General features: G+C 49.0%; 1 protein-coding gene across 1 annotated transcript in view; it reads left to right on the plus strand.

The window, feature by feature from the left end:
* DHRS12 (dehydrogenase/reductase 12) overlaps positions 1–23,737 on the plus strand; it is a 53,531-nt gene that overhangs the window by 26,462 nt on the left and 3,332 nt on the right. Inside the window, exons 6-9 of the mRNA XM_063951954.1 lie at positions 2,075–2,136; positions 3,278–3,382; positions 4,329–4,419; positions 12,081–12,218. Coding sequence (XP_063808024.1) covers positions 2,075–2,136; positions 3,278–3,382; positions 4,329–4,419; positions 12,081–12,218 — 396 coding nt within the window. The remainder of the gene's footprint in view (positions 1–2,074; positions 2,137–3,277; positions 3,383–4,328; positions 4,420–12,080; positions 12,219–23,737) is intronic.

Raw genomic sequence — 23,737 nt, forward strand, 5'->3', positions numbered from 1 at the left:
CATAATGTTGACATGTTCAGTGTGTCAACACGGACATAATGTCAATATTGTGAATGTCAGCAGTCAACGTGTTGACAGTGGTATTTTAAGCAAACCTGAATTGCACCGTAACCCAAACAGCATGTATCCAGATTCAGATCATGTCAACATCATGGTGTCTACATTCTGAATGTTGACATGACTACATACTGTTAGTAGGAATAATAATGTGGATAATATACCATGCCATTCTCCTGTACTCCGATGTGCTCATACAGACACTGCGTGTCAGCACTTTGCTCTGGTCAGGGGCCGCCTGGTAATTGTTAATTTAGAGGGATAGTCTAACAAATTGCCCAGTGTTTGCCTGCACCATGTATGAATGGGCTGTGGAAGGGGTGTACCTAATACTAGGCCGCAATCTAGTCTACCTCCCTCAATGTATGTGCAACATAAGTGTTGGGCTGGAACCCACAGCTTACCAGGCCTTCCCCCATATGGAGGCGGTCTCTCCATTTGAATCTAAGTTTAGATGCTTCACACAAAACGGGATTTTATTTTCGTGTCCATGAGGACCACCTTCATGCCCAAATGTAACCGGTTCCGAGTTGCTGGTCCTTGCGCGATTCCAGCAATAAAAACAACCTGGTTTTGCGCTAAAATGTATTGGCAAATCTAGAGGCTATATTGGCGGACTCTTGTGGGAACAAGCAAATCGGAACCTGCTACACTTGGGCCTTATTGTTTTATATGCACTCTTCCCACCAGCATGGGCATACATGTAAGCGGGCACATCCTGCATTAAATCTAGCCTCCTTGCACAATAAACAGCCCTTCTAGTCAGGCTATGCTGTGCCGTGACTTGGTAGCGCTGAGCGTCTTATTGTTGACTTTCAATGAACAGCAGTCACAGTTCACCTATGGGAGCGTGGATGGGGGGAGCTGCTATGAAGGAAGGTGGTTGGGCAATGCAGCACTTAAAACAAAGTGCCTGGTTCTGAGTGAGTGGACGAGTCACCAGGAATCCTACACTGTACATCTGCTTGGACCCTTGCTATGTATCTAAAAAGTGGAGAGAGAAAAATCTCCCCCAGGTCCAACTTGTATAGTCCCCATACAGGGCTGGAGGGAGCATATGGCACAGTGGCCTAACCCCCACCCACCACCCCTGGTTCTCAACCTGCTGCTTTGAGGAAACAACTGTAACTCCAGTTTGTCCTCCTGTCCTGTAACGGCCTGCCAGCATGAAGATTTCCATTGCATGAACTGTGACTGCTGTTAAATGAAAGTCTTGTAACCAAGGGGCACTTACTTGGAAAACAGACAGATGAGAGAAAGCTATTGTTCTCGTTGCAGAGCGCTCCGTAGAGGACAATGTGCTGCATGCTGCGGTTTTGGTATATTATTGGCTGCATGCCAGACACTGGCATTCTGAGCCACAGTCTAATGAACAGACTGACCAGGATTGTCAATCCCACAACATAACCAACAGCTCCCCCGGGGATCTTTTCTGTGCAATCAGCTCAATTAGTGGTTTTGTTAAAAATACAATTTTGTTTTGGTTTTTATTCTGTTTAATTTAATTATGAAAATGTTTTGTTATCATGGGAACTCCCGGAGGATTGGGGAAGACGCAAGTGTGCTCCTTTTTGGACGTAAATCCTGAAAACTCATTGCCAGACCCTTTTGAAGTGCATCTGCGTGCTGCTGTCCTAGCGGGATACGTTCAATTTGCTGGCGGTCAGGATACCAACGCCGGAATCCCAACAGTTGACCATACCGCCAGCCGGAATCCTGGCCAATCGGGACTATTCTCACTCATGGGTGTCAACAACACCCATATAGTGGGAATAGATCCTGTGGCGAGCGAAAGAGTCTGCAAGGGGACTCTTTGCGCTCGCCCCGCTGCCGGCATTCTGACGGGCGGGATGCCACTGTCGGGATATGGACAGCTGGCATCCCACCTGCAAATCATACTGAACCCATCCTGGCACTGGTGGTTGCTGCTGTAATATAGCCAGATCATAGCTTGTTCCTGTGTTAGGGGGACCAGACCCCCACACGTGCTTAGTAACCTCTCTGCTGTTGGCCTTAGGTACATACATTCTAACAAGAGCTCTGCTGCCTGCCTTGGAAAAGGAAGACGACGCCAGAGTAGTAAGTCCCTGTTCCTTCACAGGTGCTTGGCGGCTATGTGTGTTTGGGTGGGTGGTACAGAAGTTGAGTGACCAGACTCCTACAAAAAGCACATTCCTTTGAGGATGACCCGTCCCCTGTCCACACACAATAGACATTTATTGGCAAGCTGCTCAATCAGATTGTGATGTCATTCAGGTGCTGAAAGGGAGGGGTAATTCTGGGTAAGAGAAAAACATTTTGCTATCCCTAATGCACACTGAGTGAGAAATAACACTACATAATAATCAGATAATACAGAGATCTTAGTTGCGTATATCTGCAGATACATAGGGTTAAGCCCCCAGGCCGAACGGCAAGGCGTCTATCACTGGGGGTCCTTAATCCCGAACCCACACCTAGTATTAGGGACCCCAGTGACAGACGCCTTGCCGTTCGGCCTGGGGGCTTAACCCTATATCTGCAGATATACGCAACTATAATGTCTGTTATCTGATTATTATGTAGTGTTATTTCTCACTCAGTGTGCATTAGGGATAGCAAAATGTTTTTCTCCCACACGCAACAGACACAGATGATAAAAAGTTAGACCACTTGCACTGCTACAGCTTAAAATAAATAATAAAACATTTTTACATTTTGGAGCTTGAAAATGTAATCGCACTTTGCGATATGGGTGTTGCACCCGTTAGCAGACCAGGTCTATTGAGATGCATCACGCCTTCTAAACAGGACAAGTGGAGAAGCTGCTCATAGCAACCAATAAGCGGTCATTTTTCTAGAAAATTTGTTTGCTATGGACAATTTCTCCACTTGTCTTTAGAAGATTTGATACTTCTCCCCCTGTATCTTGAGCTCTGCTTAAGAAAATCCATCTAGACAAATTGAGCATGTGTGAGTAAGAATGCTGCAGCTGTAGGAGGTGAATGTGCTGGGGTCTGTGAGTTGGACTTGGCCTTTGGCCACTAATTACAGCCGTTTGTGTAAGGCTGCTGATGCGTTACTTTCCCATAGCCACTGTTGTATTAGGTCTGCACGGTGTGTGCTGAATGCTGCCACTTACTTGCTCAGCGTGTGCTGTATTGCATGATCAGCAGCTGCTGCTCTGAGTGTGGTTGCCTGGAGTATAATGATTGTGTCGCTAATTATTAGCACATTACAGGTAATGGTCTCCTCAGGCGGGATGCTGGTACAGAAGCTAGATGTGTCAGACCTTCAGTTTGAGAACGGCACGTTTGATGGGACAATGGCCTATGCACAGAACAAGGTTTGTTCTTTCTATCCATTACGTGTACCTAAGGAGACATGGGCACTTTAAGAAAGAATTTAGATTCTGGTGTGCTCTGGCTCCTCCCTCTATGCCCCTCCTCCAGACCTCCGTTTGAATCTGTGCCCGGACGAGCTGGGTGCTGTTCAGTGAGCTCTCCTGAGCTTGCTGTAAGAAAGTATTTTGTTAGGTTTTTTTATTTTCAGGGAGCTCTGCTGGCAACATCGTGGGACAGAAAAAAAAAAAAGTAAAATCCTTTGTATGATATTGGCTTAAATGCTAAACCTGAATTACGGTATCACATTTACAAAAGCTCTCTGCTAGTATAGAGCACAAGGGAGAAGATCCATTGCTGTACACTGGAGCATCACCTGACTAGTTTGTGTTCAGCTTACCAGATAGTCCATTTTGGCCACACACCTGTAGTTAAAATGCAGAGATCCCTGATCTGGAACCAGCAGATCACTCTGGGCCAAATTGATTTGTCCTTATGATGTCACACTGGCAGATCAGAAGTTTGGTGACTAGAGGGTCTATTTACTAAGCTGTGGACCAAGATAAAGTACCAGCCAACCAGCTCCTAAAAGTCGTTTTTCAAACCCAGCCGGTAACATGGCACTTAGGAGCTGATTGACTGGTACTTTATCTTCGTCCACTTTATCTCCATCCAAGGTTTAGTAAATGGACCCCTAGATTTTATAACCGTCTCGGTCAACATCTAATTAATTGGCTGTTGATGGGATTGTTACTCCTGATGGGTAATTGCTTACATTAATTTGTCGGCCATTTTGTCTTAAACAATGCCATTGGCCAACTTTGTGTGTGCAGGTTTAGTTCTCTAAAACTGCACACTATTGCTCACCCTCACATCCTTGTAGTTAAATGACATTCTATACTCAAGATTGTATTCTACAATTCAATGCTTATATGTTTATTTTTGATTCAGAGACAGCAAGTGATATTGACTGAACACTGGGCAAAATCACACCCCAAAATCCATTTTTCGGCAATGCACCCCGGCTGGGCCGACACACCAGGTAAACATGTCGCAGGACTTGATACATAGCATTATTTGTGGTATTAGGAGTGTTGTGTACAGTGCCTTGCTAAAGTATTCACCCCCCTTTTGCATTTTTCATGTTTTGTTGCCTCACAACCTGGAATTAAAATGGATTGTTTGAAGGTTTGCATCATTTCATTCACAGGACATGCCTACAACTTTGAAAATGTGCTGTGTTTTTTGTTTTTTTTTGTTTTGTTTTTTATGGTGAAGCAAACAACAAATAGGACAAAATAACAGAAAAATTCAGCGTGCATAACTATACATTGTAGAGCCACTTTTTGCGGCAATTACAGCTGAAAGTCGCTTTGGATAAGTCTCTATGAGCTTGCCACATCTTGCCAGTGGGCGTTTTGCCCATTCCTCAAGGCAAAATTGCTCCAGCTCCTTCATGTTGGATGGTTTCCGCTTGTGAACAGCAATCTTCAAGTCTGACCACAGATTATCAATTGGATTGATATCTTGGCTTTGACTAGGCCATTCCAACACATTTTAAATGTTTCCCCTTAAACCACTCGAGTGTTGCTTTAGCAGTATACTTCGGGTCATTGTCTTGCTGGAAGGTGAACCTCCGTCCTAGTCTCAAGTCATAGGCAGACTGAAACAGGTTTTGCTCACGAATATCCCTGTATTTAGCACCATCCATCTTTCCCTCGTCTCGAAAGTTTACCAGTCCCTGCTGCTGAAAAACATCCCCACAGCATGATGCTGCCACCACCATGTTCACTGTGGGGATGGTGTTCTTGGGGTGATGGGATGGGTTGGGTTTGCACCAGACATAGCATTTTCCTTGGTGGCCGAAAAGTAAAATTTTAGTCTTATCTGACCAGAGCATCTTCCTCCATGCATTTGGGGAGTCGTCCACATGACTTTTGGCAAACTCAAAACGTGCCTTCTTATTTTTAACACTAAGTAATGGCTTTTTTCTGGCCACTCTTCCATAAACCCAACTCTATGGAGTGTACGGCTTATTGTGGTCACATGCGCAGATACACCAGTCTCTGCTGTGGAACTCTGCAGCTCCTTCAGGGTTACCTTTTGGTCTCTGTGCTGCCTCTCTGATTGATGCCCTCCTTGCCCGGTCTGTGGGTTTTGGTGGCTGGCCCTCTCGACAGATTTGTTGTGGTACCATGTTCTTTCCATTTGAAGATGATGGATTTGATGGTGCTCTGGGATATCATCAAAGATTTGGATATTTATTTATTTTTTATTTATTTCTCCAACGTCCTAGTGGATGCTGGGGACTCCGTAAGGACCATGGGGAATAGACGGGCTCCGCAGGAGACTGGGCACGCTAAGAAAGATTTAGTACTACTGGTGTGCACTGGCTCCTCCCTCTATGCCCCTCCTCCAGACCTCAGTTAGAATCTGTGCCCGGACAGAGCTGGGTGCATTTTAGTGAGCTTTCCTGAGCTTGCTAATAAGAAAGTATTTTAGTTAGGTTTTTTTATTTTCAGAGAGCTTCTGCTGGCAACAGACTCTCTGCTACGTGGGACTGAGGGGAGAGAAGCAAACCTACTAACTGCGGCTAGGTTGCGCTTCTTAGGCTACTGGACACCATTAGCTCCAGAGGGATCGAACACAGGAACCTAACCTTGATCGTCCGTTCCCGGAGCCGCGCCGCCGTCCCCCTCGCAGAGCCAGAAGACAGAAGCCGTCGGGTTGAAGCAAGAAGACTTCAAAATCGGCGGCAGAAGACTCCTGTCTTCATATGAGGTAGCGCACAGCACTGCAGCTGTGCGCCATTGCGCCCACACTAACCCACACACTCCGGTCACTGTAGGGTGCAGGGCGCAGGGGGGGGGCGCCCTGGGTAGCAATTGATTACCTCCTGGCAATAAAGCAGCATATATACAGCTGGGCACTGTAATATGCGTGAGCCCCCGACATTAATTTTACACAAAATCGCGGGACAGAAGCCCGCCGCTGAGGGGGCGGGGCCTTCTTCCTCAGCACTCACCAGCGCCATTTTCTCTCCACAGCTCCGCTGAGCGGAAGCTCCCCAGGCTCTCCCCTGCAGACTCACGGTAGAAAGAGGGTAAAAAGAGAGGGGGGGGCACATAAATTTAGCGCATTAATCATATATACAGCAGCTACTGGGTAAACACTAAGTTACTGTGTGATTCCTGGGTCATATAGCGCTGGGGTGTGTGCTGGCATACTCTCTCTCTGTCTCTCCAAAAGGCCTTGTGGGGGTCCTGTCCTCATATAGAGCATCTCCTGTGTGTGTGGTGTGTCGGTAGGCGTGTGTCGACATGTTTGATGAGGAGGGCTATGTGGAGGCAGAGTAGGTGCAGATGAATGACGTGTCTCCGCCAACGGCGCCGACACCTGATTGGATGGATATGTGGAAGGTGTTAAATGATAATGTAAACTCCTTGCATAAAAGGTTGGATAAAGCTGATGCCTTGGGACAGTCGGGGTCTCAGCCCATACCTGATCCTACAGCGCAGAGGCCGTCAGGGTCTCGGAAGCGCCCACTATCCAAAATTGTTGACACAGATATCGACACGGATTCTGACTCCAGTGTCGATGACGATGATGCGAAATTGCAGCCTAAAATGGCTAAAGCCATCCGCTACATGATTATAGCAATGAAGGATGTATTGCACATATCAGAGGTAAAACCAAGTCCCTGACCAGAGGGTTTATATGTATGGGGAGAAAAAGCAAGAGGTGACTTTTCCCCCTTCACATGAGTTAAATGAGTTATGTGAAAAAGCGTGGGATTCCCCCGATAGGAAAGTGCTGATTTCCAAAAGGTTACTTATGGCGTACCCTTTCCCGCCAACGGACAGGTTACGCTGGGAATCCTCCCCTAGGGTAGATAAAGCTCTGACACGCTTATCTAAGAAGGTGGCCCTGCCGTCACAGGATACGGCCTCCCTAAAGGATCCTGCCGATAGGAAGCGGGAAAGTATCCTGAAGTCTGTTTATACACATTCAGGTACTCTACTGAGGCCGGCAATTGCGTCGGCCTGGATGTGTAGTGCTGTAGCAGCATGGACAGATAATCTGTCTGAGGAACTGGATACCTTAGACAACGATACCATTTTACTGACCCTGGGGTATATAAAAGACGCTGTCCTATATATGAGGGATGCCCAGAGGGACATTTGCCTACCGGGCTCTAGAATAAATGCAATGTCAATTTCTGCCAGAAGGGTCCTGTGGACTCGGCAATGGACAGGTGATGCCGACTCCAAAAAGCACATGGAGGTTTTACCTTACAAGGGTGAGGAATTGTTTGGGGACGGTCTCTCGGACCTAGTTTCCACAGCTACGGCTGGGAAGTCAAATTTTTTGCCATATATTCCCTCACAGCCTAAGAAAGCACCATATTACCAAGTGCAGTCCTTTCGATCACAAAGAAGCAAGAAGGTCAGAGGTGCATCCTTTCTTGCCAGAGGCAGGGGTAGAGGAAAGAAGCTGCACCATACAGCTAGTTCCCAGGAACAGAAGTCCTCCCCGGCTTCCACTAAATCCACCGCATGACGCTGGGGCTCCACAGGTGGAGCCAGGAGCGGTGGGGGCGCGTCTCCGAAATTTCAGCCACCAGTGGGTTCGCTCACAGATTGAGTCTCAGGGATACAAGCTGGAATTCGAAGTGATGCCCCCTCACCGTTACCTCAAATCGGCCCTGCCAGCTTCCCCCATGGAAAGGGAAGTAGTGTTAGCGGCAATTCACAAGTTATATCTCCAGCAGGTGGTGGTAAAGGTTCCCCTCCTTCAACAGGGAAGGGGATACTATTCCACAATGTTTGTGGTACCGAAACCGGACGGTTCGGTCAGACCCATATTGAATTTAAAGTCCCTGAACATTTATCTGAAAAGATTCAAGTTCAAAATGGAATCGCTCAGAGCGGTCATTGCAAGCCTGGAAGAGGGGGATTTTATGGTGTCTCTAGACATCAAGGATGCTTACTTGCATGTCCCCATTTATCCACCTCATCAGGAGTACCTCAGATTTGTGGTACAGGACTGTCATTACCAATTCCAGACGTTGCCGTTTGGGCTCTCCACGGCACCGAGAATATTTACCAAGGTAATGGCGGAAATGATGGTGATCCTGAGAAAGCAAGGAGTCAGTTATCCCATACTTGGACGATCTCCTCATAAAGGCGAGGTCCAGAGAGCAGTTGCGGATCAGCGTAGCACACTCTCAGGAAGTGTTGCAACAGCACAGCTGGATTCTAAATATCCCAAAGTCGCAGCTGATTCCTACTATGCGTCTGCCCTTTCTGGGCATGATTCTGGACACAGACCAGAAGAAGGTTTCTCCCGGCGGAGAAGGCTCAGGAGCTTGTGACTCTAGTCAGAGACCTCTTAAAACCGAAACAGGTGTCGGTGCATCACTGCACGCGAGTCCTGGGAAAGATGGTGGCATCGTACGAAGCCATTCCCTTCGGCAGGTTCCATGCGAGGATCTTTCAGTGGGATCTGTTGGACAAGTGGTCCGGATCGCATCTTCAGATGCATCGGCTGATCACCCTGTCCCAGAGGGCCAGGGTGTCTCTTCTGTGGTGGCTGCAGAGTGCTCACCTTCTCGAGGGCCGCAGGTTCGGCATACAGGACTGGGTCCTGGTGACCACGGATGCGAGCCTCCGAGGATGGGGGGCAGTCACTCAGGGAAGAAACTTCCAAGGGTTGTGGTCAAGTCAGGAGGCTTGTCTGCACATAAATATCCTGGAACTAAGGGCCATATACAACGCCCTGAGTCAAGCGGAGCCGCTGCTTCGCAACCAACCGGTGCTGATTCAGTCAAACAACATCACAGCAGTGGCTCATGTAAACCGCCAGGGCGGCACAAGAAGCAGAGTGGCGATGGCGGAAGCCACCAGGATTCTTCGTTGGGCGGAGAATCACGTGCAAGCACTGTCAGCAGTGTTCATTCCGGGAGTGGACAACTGGGAAGCAGACTTCCTCAGCAGGCACGACCTCCACCCGGGAGAGTGGGGACTTCATCACGAAGTCTTCACTCAGTTTACAAATCGATGGGAACTGCCACAGGTGGACATGATGGCATCCCGTCTCAACAAAAAGCTACAAAGGTATTGCGCCAGGTCAAGAGACCCTCAGGCGATAGCTGTGGACGCACTAGTAACACCGTGGGTGTTCCAGTCGGTCTATGTGTTTCCTCCTCTTCCTCTCATACCCAAGGTGCTGAGAATCATAAGGAAAAGAGGAGTGAGAACAATACTCATTGTTCCGGATTGGCCAAGAAGGACTTGGTACCCGGAACTGCAAGAAATACTCGGAGGACCCATGGCCTCTGCCTCTCAGACAGGACCTGTTGCAACAGGGACCCTGTCTGTTCCAAGATTTACCGCGGCTGCGTTTGACGGCATGGCGGTTGAACGCAGGATCCTTGCGGAAAAAGGCATTCCGGACGAAGTTATTCCTACGCTGATGAAGGCTAGGAAGGACGTGACGGCAAAACACTATCACCGTATATGGCGAAAATATGTTGCCTGGTGTGAGGCCAGGAAGGCCCCTACAGAGGAATTCCAGCTGGGCCGGTTCCTGCACTTCCTACAGTCTGGAGTGACTATGGGCTTGAAGTTGGGGTCCATAAAGGTCCAGATTTCGGTCCTATCCATTTTCTTTCAAAAGGAACTGGCTTCTCTTCCTGAAGTTCAGACGTTTGTTAAGGGAGTGCTGCATATTCAGCCCCCCTTTTGTGGCACCTTGGGATCTCAACGTGGTGTTGGGTTTCCTGAAATCCCACTGGTTTGAGCCACTTAAGACCGTGGAGCTAAGGTATCTCACGTGGAAGGTGGTCATGCTATTGGCCTTAGCTTCGGCTAGGCGTGTGTCAGAATTGGCGGCTTTGTCATGTAAAAGCCCCTATCTGGTTTTCCATATGGACAGGGCAGAATTACGGACTCGTCCGCAATTTTTGCCGAAGGTGGTGTCCTCTTTTCATTTGAACCAACCCATTGTGGTGCCTGCGGCTACTCGTGACTTGGAGGATTCCAAGTTGCTTGATGTAGTCAGGGCTTTGAAGATCTATGTAGCCAGGACGGCTAGAGTCAGGAAGACTGACTCGCTGTTTATCCTGTATGCATCCAACAAGCTGGGTGCTCCTGCTTCAAAGCAAACCATTGCTCGCTGGATCTGTAACACGATTCAGCAGGCTCATTCTGCGGCTGGATTGCCGCATCCAAAATCGGTGAAAGCCCATTCCACAAGGAAAGTGGGCTCTTCTTGGGCGGCTGCCCGAGGGGTCTCGGCATTACAGCTTTGCCGAGCAGCTACTTGGTCGGGTTCAAGCACATTTGCTAAGTTCTACAAGTTTGATACCCTGGCTGAGGAGGACCTTGTGTTTGCTCATTCGGTGCTGCAGAGTCATCCGCACTCTCCCGCCCGTTTGGGAGCTTTGGTATAATCCCCATGGTCCTTACGGAGTCCCCAGCATCCACTAGGACGTTAGAGAAAATAAGATTTTACTCACCGGTAAATCTATTTCTCGTAGTCCGTAGTGGATGCTGGGCGCCCGTCCCAAGTGCGGACTTCTTCTGCAATACTTGTGTATATAGTTATTGCTTAAATAAGGGTTCTGTTATGTTGGCATCCATTGTTTAATGCTCTGTTGTTCATACTGTTGACTGGGTAAGTTATCACAAGTTATACGGTGTGATTGGTGTGTCTGGTATGAGTCTTACCCTGGATTCCAAAATCCTTTCCTTGTAATGTCAGCTCTTCCGGGCACAGTTTCCTTAACTGAGGTCTTGAGGAGGGGCATAGAGGGAGGAGCCAGTGCACACCAGTAGTACTAAATATTTCTTAGAGTGCCCAGTCTCCTGCGGAGCCCGTCTATTCCCCATGGTCCTTACGGAGTCCCCAGCATCCACTACGGACTACGAGAAATAGATTTACCGGTGAGTAAAATCTTTTTTTTTTTTTTTAATAACCCAACCCTGACTTGTACTTCTCAACAACTTTGTCCCTGACTTGTTTGGAGAGCTCCATGGTCGTCATGGTGTGATGCCTTTTGCTTAGTGATGTTGCAGCCTCTAGGACAGGCATTCCCAACCACTGTCCTCAACGCACACTAACAATGCAGGTTTTAGTGATATCCAGACCTCAGATTTTGACATGCTGAGGTCTTTGGGGTGGATGCAGGTCTGTTTTGTAGGTGTGCAAGGTTTGGGTCGTCATCCGACAGAGACTTCCTGGACCCGGCTGACTGGATCAGACCGTATGAGCAAGCTCCGGCCATTGCTGACTGGCCAAGTGCTGTGCCCATCGTGACTGATGATAATCCAATCCTGTGTCTGTAGCCTGTACAGTACAATACCTTACAAATCGGAATCTGGCCCGTTGTCGGATCTCAGCCCAACCCTGGTAAAGAGAAGCAGTTTACTTTCACACATGCCAAAAACCCGGGTCTCTGCTGCATGTGTGAAAGTAGTTATTATACAAACCCAAGATCATGGAGTTTGAACTAGTTAAAATAGGTGGAGGCAGAATCTGCAGGTATGGTTAATACTTCATACTCTCTGCTAGTGTTTCCTGCTATTGTACATAGAATAAGGGATATCTGTTCAAATACTCAATCACCATACTGATAAAAATTTGTAAGGTTTGCATGCTTTGTAGGTTATCTCATTAGTACATTTTCTTCCTATTAATTAGCTGTCAGGTCATCAATGCCAGACTTTTATGAGAAAATGAAGAACCGCTTACGCACTGAAGAACAAGGAGCGGACACGGTGGTTTGGCTGGCGGTGTCCTCTGCCGCAACAAAGCTCCCAAGTGGCCTCTTCTTCCAAGGTACAAACTCTTTACTTTTTGGAGCTTAAACTAGAGATCATTCAATGATGTAAATGTGACAAATACAGAACCAAGAGGAATAGCTGATTAGTAATAAAGACTATAAAGTATTTGCCTTTTCGGATGTAGGCCTGGTATCGACAGAATGTAGACAAGCACAAGAGGGACAGTGGTCTGTCGTTCATGGGGTGCCAATGCTGCGCTGTAAAGCGTCGTAATCGTGACGGCTCATCTGTAAAATTCTAGACTGTCTCAATGCTACACATCGCAGTACTAGATTGTCGGCAAGTCTGGTTCCGTATACCGCTGTCCCCTTTTTCACATTCTAACTGCCTATCAGCCATCCCTATGGTAAAACAGGTTTAGCAACCAGCTGTTTCCTATGTTACTTTAATTTGGGGGGGAACCCACAAGGTATAGATATTTTCCATTAACATATGGTTCCAGATCCAGCAGTTGTGTAGTGGAGGATTACTTCAAAATACATAGGTGCAGATTTATTAAGCCTGGTGAAGTGGAAGGTGATAAAGCACCAGCCAGTCAGCTCCTAACTTCCATGTTACAGGCTGGGTTTGAAAAATGACAGTTGGGAGCTGGTGCATTATCACCTATCACTTTATCCCTTCACCAGGCTTAATAAATCTGCCTCATATGCCAGATGTATTAAGCCTGGAGACAGCATAAGGAAGTGATAAACGCACCAGCCAATCAGCTACTAACTGTTAATTTATATTTCTCTTTCATCCACTAGGGGACACTGGAGCATCCTTAAGGCCCGTACACACTGGTCGATATATCGGCCGTTCTCCTGAACGGCCGATATATCGCGGGACCGTCTGCCAGTGTGTACGGCCGATACGTCTGTGAACTCCGTCGTTCACAGACGTATCGCGTCGGGCCCGCAGCACAGCCGACGGCCAATATATCTACCGATATATTGGCGCGTCGCTGTGTGTGTACGGGGCGGTCGGCCGACCCCCCGTACACATGCTGCGGCGGCCGGCGGTGATTGACAGCTGAACTGTACACACGCCCGCCCAGTTCATGACGTCGGTCCCTGACGGATCGGGCAGTGTGTATGCTGAACACACTGCTCGATCCGTCCATAGATATATCTGCAGATCAATTGATCTGCGGATATATCTACTAGTGTGTACCCACCTTTAGACAGTAGGGGTGTGAAGCTTGCAACCGGAGGTGTGGCACAATCTAAAATTAGCATTGTCTGCACAGCCGGCTTCTCCCCCTTCACATCCCTCCTCCCTCAGTTTTGAAAATTGTGCTGGAGGTACAGCACGTGGAGCACATATCTCCTGACTAAAACAAATTCTAATAGCTGTGTCAACCTACTAAAAGGGGGACAAGGCTGATTACATCTGGGGAGACAAAGATCCCACAGGAGATCCTCTTCACAGAGCAGTGGACTGTTCCGTGTGAGTACTGGTCTGAACAGGGCCCTAATAGCATAGGATTCCCTTATAGATTCTTCAGTGTATGTTAGTTTTTAGACAGAACTGTAGGGACCGGTGAGTGAGGACCCGGGGCGCGCGAGCGCACGCGCCACTTTATACTTCCCTTCTTTGGCAGGTATGTGTGTGTGGAGAGGCACCACTGTGGGACTGGATGAGACGGTCCCGCGGCGGGCGTGCTGACCGGAGCACGAGGGTAGCAGCGCGGTTGAGGGGAGGACTCCGTCGCGTGAGGAAGCCTTTCTCCCCGGCGGGGATTACAGAGCAGAAGCTGCACTTTATACAAAAAGCGCAGGGCAGCCTCTTCTCCTCTCCGGCAGGTATGACAATGTAGAGCGACGGCGCTGTGGGACGGGATGTGAACGGTCCCGCAGCGTGCGCGCTGGCCGGAGCATGCTGTCTGCAGCGCGGCTCAAAATACTCGCGCAGCGCAAGGAAGCCCTTCTCCCCGGCGGGGATTACAGTGCAGAGAGAAGCCGCTGTGGGACTGGATGAGAACGGTCCCACAGCGCGCGCGCTGGCGGGGGACAGATGCCGCTATAAGAGAGGGTCAGTGGCGGCCATATTAAATATACATTCAGGCGCCAACCTGAGGGGCAGGATGCTTCCCCCCCCCCCCCTCCTCCTCCTCATGAAGGACAGGGGGGACGGTCTTAGCTTCCCCTGCTGTTCAGTTTTTAATCATATAAACAGCTGGTAGTCTATAAATTAAGTTAGGTGAGGATCTCCTGCAAAGTACTTTATTTATTGTATGTATGTATGTATGTATGTATATGTTTATATTTTCAAGGGAATTCTCATTTAAATGTCCTGGCAAAAATACACGGAAGAAGGCGGATACCAACTCTAACATCGTAGCTGATTTACAGCTAGGGGTGTGGGGATTTGTGAGTTGGCTGGTGTGTGGTTTTTTTTTTTTTTAATTACATTTTTTGGACTGCTCCCTTGGTATAGGAAGGGACAGGTAATTCCAGCCGGATCCGATACCTTCACTTCCGTCATTTCTCAGCCTTCTGATTCCTAGTTTAAAGGGTGAAAGACCTGCATAACACCCTGGTAAGGTGTTTAATTAACATGTCTAAAGCAACCAAGACTTCCAAGACCTGTTATGTGTGTACGAAATGTAACAAGAAGAGCACGCGGGTTGGCAGCTCCGGGGTGTGCGACTCCTGCTTGGACAAGGACACCCCACCTGGGAGCAGTGCTCCGACTCGGTCATGGGAAGACAACCTGGCAAATAGAATCTCCAAGGAGATGGCAGAATCACGCAAGCAGCAATCAGAATGGGCTGTGGTATTCTCTAAGACGATGGAGGAATTTCTCATCAAGCTAACGCCGCCCGCACATACAGAAACGAATGTGCGCAAGGCAGTTAAGACCTCTTCCTATCATATTGGAATCAGAGGGGGAAGAGGGTCTTCTCATTGATACAGAGGAAGGTGAGTTAATTGAATCTGCCCTAGACGCCGATTTTCCAGAAGAGGACTCGGAAATCTCGGGTATTGAGTCTTTCTCTGACGTCCTAGTGGATGCTGGGGACTCCGTAAGGACCATGGGGAATAGACGGCTCCGCAGGAGACTGGGCACATCTAAAGAAAGATTTAGGACTATCTGGTGTGCACTGGCTCCTCCCCCTATGACCCTCCTCCAAGCCTCAGTTAGATTTCTGTGCCCGGCTGAGCTGGATGCACTCTAGAGGCTCTCCTGAGCTCCTAGAACTGGCCTGGCCAACCTGTGGCTCTCCAGATGTTGTGAAACTACACATCCCAGCATGCCCTGCCACAGTTTTAACATTCCATAATAGCAAAACTGTGGCAAAGCATGATAGGACTTGTAGTTTTACAACAGCTGGAGAGCCACAGGTTGGCCAAGCCTGTCCTAGAAGAAAGTATAGTTTAGGTTTTTTATTTTCAGTGAGACCTGCTGGCAACAGGCTCACTGCAACGAGGGACTAAGGGGAGAAGAAGCGAACCTACCTAAGTGGTGGTAGCTTGGGCTTCTTAGGCTACTGGACACCATTAGCTCCAGAGGGATCGAACACAGGACCCGACCTCGTCGTCCGTTCCCGGAGCCGCGCCGCCGTCCCCCTTACAGAGCCAGAAACAAGAAGGTGGTCCGGAAAATCGGCGGCTGAAGACTTCTGTCTTCTCCAAGGTAGCGCACAGCACTGCAGCTGTGCGCCATTGCTCCTCATGCACACCACACACTGCGGTCACTGATGGGTGCAGGGCGCTGGGGGGGGGGGGGGGGGGGGCGCGCCCTGAGCAGCAATAATAACACCTTGGCTGGCAAAACTAACACCATATATAGTCCCAGAGGCTATATAGGTGTATATTAACCCCTGCCAGAAACTATAAAATAGCGGGAGAAAGCCTGCCGAAAAAGGGGCGGAGCCAACTCCCTCAGCACACTGGCGCCATTATTCCCTCACAGCTTCGCTGGAAGGAAGCTCCCTGGCTCTCCCCTGCAGTCCTGCACTACAGAAAGGGTAAAAAAGAGAGGGGGGGCACAATTTAGGCGCAGTATATATATAATATATAGGCAGCTATAGGGGAAAACACTCTGTATAGTGAGATCCCTGTGTTATATAGCGCCCTGGTGTGTGCTGGCATACTCTCCCTCTGTCTCCCCAAAGGGCTTTGTGGGGTCCTGTCCTCTGTAAGAGCATTCCCTGTGTGTCTGCTGTGTCGGTACTGCTGTGTCGACATGTATGATGAGGATAATGATGTGGAGGCGGAGCAAATGCCTGTGAATGTGATGTCACCCCCTGCGGGGTCGACACCAGTGTGGATGGACTTATGGAAGGAATTACGTGACAGTGTCAGCTCCTTACATAAAAGGTTTGACGACATAGGACAGCCGGCTACTCAGCTTGTGCCTGTCCAAGCGTCTCACATGTCATCAGGGGCTATAAAACGCCCGCTACCTCAGATGACAGATACAGATGTCGACACGGATACCGACTCCAGTGTCGACGATGATGAGACGAGTGTACCCTCCAATAGATCCACCCGTTATATGATTGAGGCTATGAAAAATGTATTACACATTTCTGATGATACCCCAGGTACCACAAAAAAGGGTATTATGTTTGGTGAGAAAACTACCAGTAGTTTTTCCTGCATCTGACAAATTAAATGAGGTGTGTGAGGAAGCGTGGTCTTCCCCAGATAAGAAATTGATCATTTCTAAACGGTTAATGGCTGCGTACCCTTTCCCGCCAGAGGATAGGTCACGCTGGGAAACACCCCCTAGGGTAGATAAAGCGCTGACACGCTTATCAAAGAAGGTGGCACTACAGTCTCCGGATACGGCCGCCCTAAAAGAACCTGCTGATAGAAAGCAGGAAAGTACCCTAAAAGCTATATACACTTATAGCATTATATTGAGACCCGCTATTGCAGCAGCTTGGATGTGCAGTGCTGCTGCTGCGTGGTCAGACTCCCTGTCTGAAAACATTGATACCATGGATAGGGACAATATTTTGCTAACGATTGACCATATTAAAGACGCGGTCTTATACATGCGTGATGCACAGAGGGATATTTGCCGGCTGGCATCAAAAATAAGCGCTATGTCCATTGCCGCCAGACGGGGGTTATGGACTAGGCAATGGTAAGGTGATGCCGACTCCAAGCGGCACATGGAAGTTTTACCCTATAAAGGGGTGGAACTTTTTGGGGAAGGTCTTTCAGACCTCGTTTCCACAGCTACTGCTGGGAAATCGACTTTTTTGCCACAGGCTACCCCACAGCAAAAGAAAGCACTGTATTATCAGGTACAGTCCTTTCGGCCCCAGAAAAATAAGCGGGCTAGAGGCTCATCCTTTCTGCCGAGGGGCAGAGGAAGGGGGAAAAAGCTGCAGGCACAGCTAGTTCCCAGGAGCAGAAGTCCTCCCCTGCGTCCGGTAAGTCCACAGCATGACGTTGGGGCTGCTCAGGCGGAATCGGGAACGGTGGGGGCGCGTCTCAGGTTTTTCAGCACACAGTAGGCTCTCTCACAAGTGGATCCCTGGGTCCTTCAAGTAGTATCTCAGGGGTACAGGCTGGAATTAGAGACGTCTCCCCCCCCCCCCCCCCCCCGCCGTTTCCTAAAATCTGCCTTGCCGACAACTCCCTCTGCCAGGGAGGCAGTGTTGGTGGCTATTCAAAAACTGTATTCACAGAAAGTGATCGTCAAGGTACCCCTCCTCCAACAAGGAAAGGGTTACTACTCCACAATGTTTGTGGTACCGAAACCGGACGGTTCGGTGAGACCCATCTTAAATTTTAAAAGCCTTGAACACTTATATCAAAAGGTTCAAGTTCAAGATGGAATCGCTCAGGGCGGTTATTGCGAGCCTGGAGGAGGGGGATTACATGGTATCCCTGGACATCAAGGATGCGTACCTGCATGTCCCCATTTACCCTCCGCACCAGGAGTACCTCAGATTTGTGGTACAGGACTGTCACTATCAGTTCCAGACGCTGCCGTTTGGGTTATCCACAGCACCGAGGGTCTTTACCAAGGTAATGGCCGAAATGATGATACTCCTTCGCAAGAAGGGAGTTTTAATTATCCCGTACTTGGACGATCTCCTGATAAAGGCGAGGTCCAAAGAACAGTTGATAGGGGGGGTGGCACTTTCTCAGGAAGTGCTACAACAGCACGGCTGGATTCTAAACATTCCAAATTCACAGCTGGTCCCGACGACACGTCTTCTGTTCCTGGGAATGATTCTGGACACAGACCAGAAAAGAGTGTTTCTTCCACTGGAAAAAGCCGAGGAATTGTCATCTCTGGTCAGAGACATCCTAAAACCAGGAAAAGTGTCGGTACATCAATGCACACGAGTCCTGGGAAAAATGGTAGCTTCGTACGAAGCAATTCCATTCGGAAGGTTCCACGCAAGGACGTTCCAGTGGGACCTGTTGGACAAATGGTCCGGGTCCCATCTCCAGATGCAACAGCGGATAACCCTATCGGCCAGAACCAGGGTGTCGTTGCTGTGGTGGCTGCAGAGGGCTCATCTACTAGAGGGCCGCAGATTCGGAATACAGGACTGGGTCCTGGTGACCACGGATGCCAGCCTTCGGGGCTGGGGGGCAGTCACAAAGGGAAGAAATTTCCAGGGGCTGTGGTCAAATCAGGAGATCTCTCTTCACATAAATATCCTGGAGCGAAGGGCCATTTACAATGCCCTAAGCCAGGCAAGACCCCTGCTTCAAAACCAGCCGGTACTGATCCAGTCAGACAACATCACGGCGGTCGCCCATGTAAACAGACAGGGCGGCACGAGAAGCAGGATGGCGATGGCAGAAGCCACAAGGATTCTCAGATGGGCAGAGAATCATGTGTTAGCACTGACGGCAGTGTTCATTCCGGGAGTGGACAACTGGGAAGCAGACTTCCTCAGCAGGCACGACCTCCACCCGGGAGAATGGGGACTTCATCCAGAAGTTTTCCAAATGCTGGTCAACCGGTGGGAAAAACCACAGGTAGACATGATGGCGTCCCGCCTCAACAAGAAGTTGATAAGATATTGCGCCCGGTCAAGAGACCCTCAGGCGATAGCGGTGGACGCTCTAGTGACACCATGGGTGTACCAGTCGGTTTATGCGTTTCCTCCTCTACCTCTCATACCCAAGGTACTGAGAATAATAAGGCGGCGAGGAGTGAAAACCATACTCGTGGTTCTGGATTGGCCAAGAAGAGCTTGGTACCCGGAACTTCAAGAGATGCTTACAGAGGACCCTTGGCCTCTGCCGCTCAGACAAGACCTGCTGCAGCAGGGACCCTGTCTGTTCCAAGACTTACCGCGGCTGCATTTGACGGCATGGCGGTTGAACACCGGATCCTGAAGGAAAAGGGTATTCCGGAGGAAGTCATCCCTACCCTGATCAAAGCCAGGAAGGATGTCGCCGCAAAACATTATCACCGCATTTGGCGAAAATATGTTGCTTGGTGTGAGGCCATGAAGGCCCCGACGGAGGAATTTCAACTGGGTCGATTCCTGCACTTCCTGCAAGCAGGGGTGACGTTGGGCCTCAAATTGGGGTCCATAAAAGGTCCAGATTTCGGCTCTGTCGATTTTCTTCCAAAAAGAACTGGCTTCACTGCCCGAAGTTCAGACTTTTGTCAAAGGAGTTCTGCATATTCAGCCTCCTTTTGTGCCCCCAGTGGCACCTTGGGATCTCAATGTGGTTTTGGCATTCCTGAAATCACATTGGTTCGAACCACTTAAGACTGTGGATTTACAATATCTCACGTGGAAAGTGGTCATGCTGTTGGCCTTGGCGTCGGCCAGGCGGGTTTCAGAATTGGCGGCTTTGTCTTGTAAAAGCCCTTATCTGATTTTCCATATGGATAGGGCAGAATTGAGGACTCGTCCTCAGTTTCTCCCAAAGGTGGTCTCAGCTTTTCACTTGAACCAACCTATTGTGGTGCCTGCGGCTACTAGGGACTTGGAGGATTCTAAGTTGCTGGACGTAGTCAGGGCCCTAAAAATTTATATTTCCAGGACGGCTGGAGTCAGAAAGACTGACTCGCTGTTTATCCTGTATGCACCCACCAAGCTGGGTGCTCCTGCTTCTAAGCAGTCTATTGCGCGCTGGATTTGTAGCACTATTCAGCTGGCGCATTCTGCGGTAGGCTTACCGCAGCCTAAATCTGTAAAAGCCCATTCCACACGGAAGGTGGGCTCATCTTGGGCGGCTGCCCGAGGGGTCTCGGCTTTACAACTTTGCCGAGCAGCTACTTGGTCGGGGGCAAACACGTTTGCAAAATTCTACAAATTTGATACCCTGGCTGAGGAGGACCTGGAATTCTCTCATTCGGTGCTGCAGAGTCATCCGCACTCTCCCGCCCGTTTGGGAGCTTTGGTATAATCCCCATGGTCCTTACGGAGTCCCCAGCATCCACTAGGACGTCAGAGAAAATAAGAATTTACTCACCGGTAATTCTATTTCTCGTAGTCCGTAGTGGATGCTGGGCGCCCATCCCAAGTGCGGATTGTCTGCAATACCTGTACATAGTTGTTATTACAAAAATCGGGTTTTGTTGTGAGCCATCTCTTCAGAGGCTCCAGTTGTTATCATACTGTTAACCGGGGTTCCTATCACGTGTTATATGGTGTGGCTGGTATGAGTCTTACCCGGGATTCAAAAATCCTTCCTTATTGTGTCAGCTCTTCCGGGCACAGTTCCTAACTGAGGCTTGGAGGAGGGTCATAGGGGGAGGAGCCAGTGCACACCAGATAGTCCTAAATCTTTCTTTAGATGTGCCCAGTCTCCTGCGGAGCCGTCTATTCCCCATGGTCCTTACGGAGTCCCCAGCATCCACTACGGACTACGAGAAATAGAATTACTGGTGAGTAAATTCTTATTTTAATAGAAGCGGTAAAGGAGATCCTGAACTTTAAGGCAGAAGACGTAAAAGAGCCAGAAGAATTCGCTTTATTCGAATTCCAAAAGCCGCGTTCAGCAGGGTTTCCCATTCCTAAGTCCCTCCAATCTCAGCTTGGAAACATCCGGACAAACTATTTCAATTTCCAAAGAGGTTTCAAGTGACTTATCCCCTACCCAGGGTGGTAATGGATAAGTGGGAGAATCCGCCTGTAGTGGATGCTTCCCTAGGAAGGTTGTCGAAAAAGACAATCTTACCAATTCCTAATGTAACGACTTTAAAGGATGCTTCAGATCGTAAGGTTGACACAGCTTTAAAGTCAATTTTCGTAGCAGCAGGCGCAGCACAGAGACCTGCGATCATATGTGCCTGGGTCAATAAGGCCATGGGCGCCTGGTGTGGGCGTATTGTACAAGCTATTGAGGAGGAAAATAGCTTGGAAGAGATTACCCAACTGGCGGAACACGTTCGAGAATCTGCTTCATACTTGTGTCAAGCCTCAAAGGATCTTAGCAGAATAGTATCGCGCATCGGCCATATCGGCTAGACGGATTTTGTTTAGAGAATGGCACGAAGACTGACACCAAGAAGGCGGTAGAATCTATCCCCTTTGGGGGTGAGATGCTTTTCGGTTCAGAGTTGGACAAGTGGATTTCGCAGGCTACAGCAGGGAAATCCGCCTTTCTGCCTACTCCATATACGAGAACCGCGCCGCAGGTTAGGAGAGGTTATTCAGGACCGGCGTTTAATTAATTTAGATCGCAGCCCTTTTGAGCCCGAGGAAGAGGTTTTGGTACACAAGTGCGTGGAGGCAGAGGTACAGGCCGCTCACAGGCAGCAACCAGAAAGCAGGATAAACCTGCTGACAAGACCGTGGCATGACGGTCTCCTGGCCCACCTGGGATCACCTTTTAGTGGGCGCATGTCTGGAAGGTTTTCGGGACGTCTGGGCCAACACCTCGCCAGACCTTTGGATAAACGACATAATTTCCCAGGGGTACAAAATGGATTTTCAACAGAGACCTCACAGTCAGTTTTTTACAACGGGTTTGCCGCGGTGCCCTCAGAAGGCAAACGCACTACTGCAAGCAATTCAAAAATTGCTACGGTCAGAGGTCATTACTCCAGTTCCCGCCTCTCAGAGAGGAACAGGTTTCTATTCCAATCTTTTTGTCGTGCCAAAGCCAGACTGGACGGTCAGGCTGATACTCAATTTAAAAGTTTTAAACCAGTTCCTAAAGGTCTACAAATTCAATATGGAATCTATCCAGTCGGTCATTGCAGGTTTGGAACAGGGCGAGTTCATGGTGTCCATGGACATAAAGGATGCATACCTGCATATCCCAATTTGGTCTCCCCACCAAGCTTACCTAAGGTTTGCACTGGTGAAGGATCATTACCAATTCAGAGCTCTACCATTCGGTCTATCATCAGCTCCACGGATCTTCACGAAGATCATGGCGATCATGGTTGCAGGATTGAGGCTATTGGGGGTCACGATAATACCTTATCTAGACTATCTTCTGATCAAGGCCTCCTCTCCAGAGAAGCTGATAAAGGATGCTCAGTTATCTCACCGATTTCTCGTTCAACATGGGTGGATTGTGAACTTCCAGAAGTCCAACCTCATTCCAACTCAAAGGCTTCAGTTCCTCGGTCTCATCCTGGACAATGTGCAACTGAGAATTTTCCGTCTGGAGTCCCAAGAAACAGGACATACAGAAGTTAGTGGCTCAGGTACTAAGGTCACCGACTGTGTCTCTGCACCTCTGTGTGCAACTTCTCGGGAAAATGGTGGCGTCGTTTGAAGCTCTCCAGTACAGCAGATTTCATTCCCGACCATTCCAGATGAACCTCATTGCTCAGGGAGCAGGCTCGCACTGGCTTCTTCATCGGAGAATCCGACTTCAACCGCAGGTGCGAGTCTCCTTGATTTGGTGGTCGTCGCACAAAAATCTCGCAGCAGGAAAGAGATTCGGCATTTGGGATTGGAGGATCCTGACAACTGACGCCAGTCTCAGAGGTTGGGGTGCCGTTTTAGAGGACCGTCCGTTTCAGGGAAGATGGACGTTACAGGAGAGCAGATTACCCATAAACATTCTCGAACTAAGAGCAGTCTCCTAGCCAAAGACCTGGTCATGGGTCAATACGTAAGGATTCAGTCGGACAATGTCACAACAACGGCTTACATAAACCGTCAAGGAGGAACAAAGAGCAGGATGGCATTAAAAGAAGCAACAAAGATTTTGTTGTGGGCAGAAGGGCGAAACGTCATCCTCTCGGCATTGTTCATTCCAGTTGTGGAGAACTGGGAAGCAGATTTTCTCAGTCGTCAGGACATGCATCCAGGAGAGTGGTGCCTACATCCACGGATTTTCAACAAGGTGGTGAGGAGATGGGGTCTACCTCAAGTCGACCTAATGGTGTCTCGCCAGAACCATCAGCTGCCCAGATGTGTCCAGAACAAGGGATCCAGCAGCAGAAGGAGTGGACGCATTAACACTTCCTTGGTGTTACAAGAAGGTTTACATCTTTCCACCTTTCCCTCTCATACCCAGGGTTCTGAAAAGGTTGAAACGAGAACGAGTGTGGGTGATTCTGATTGCACCAGATTGGCCCCGCAGGAGTTGGTACTCAGACCTACGAGGATTATTAGCGGACGATCCT

This window comes from Pseudophryne corroboree, chromosome 2, assembly GCF_028390025.1.
Source record: "Pseudophryne corroboree isolate aPseCor3 chromosome 2, aPseCor3.hap2, whole genome shotgun sequence".
NCBI classification, from domain to species: Eukaryota; Metazoa; Chordata; class Amphibia; order Anura; family Myobatrachidae; genus Pseudophryne; species Pseudophryne corroboree.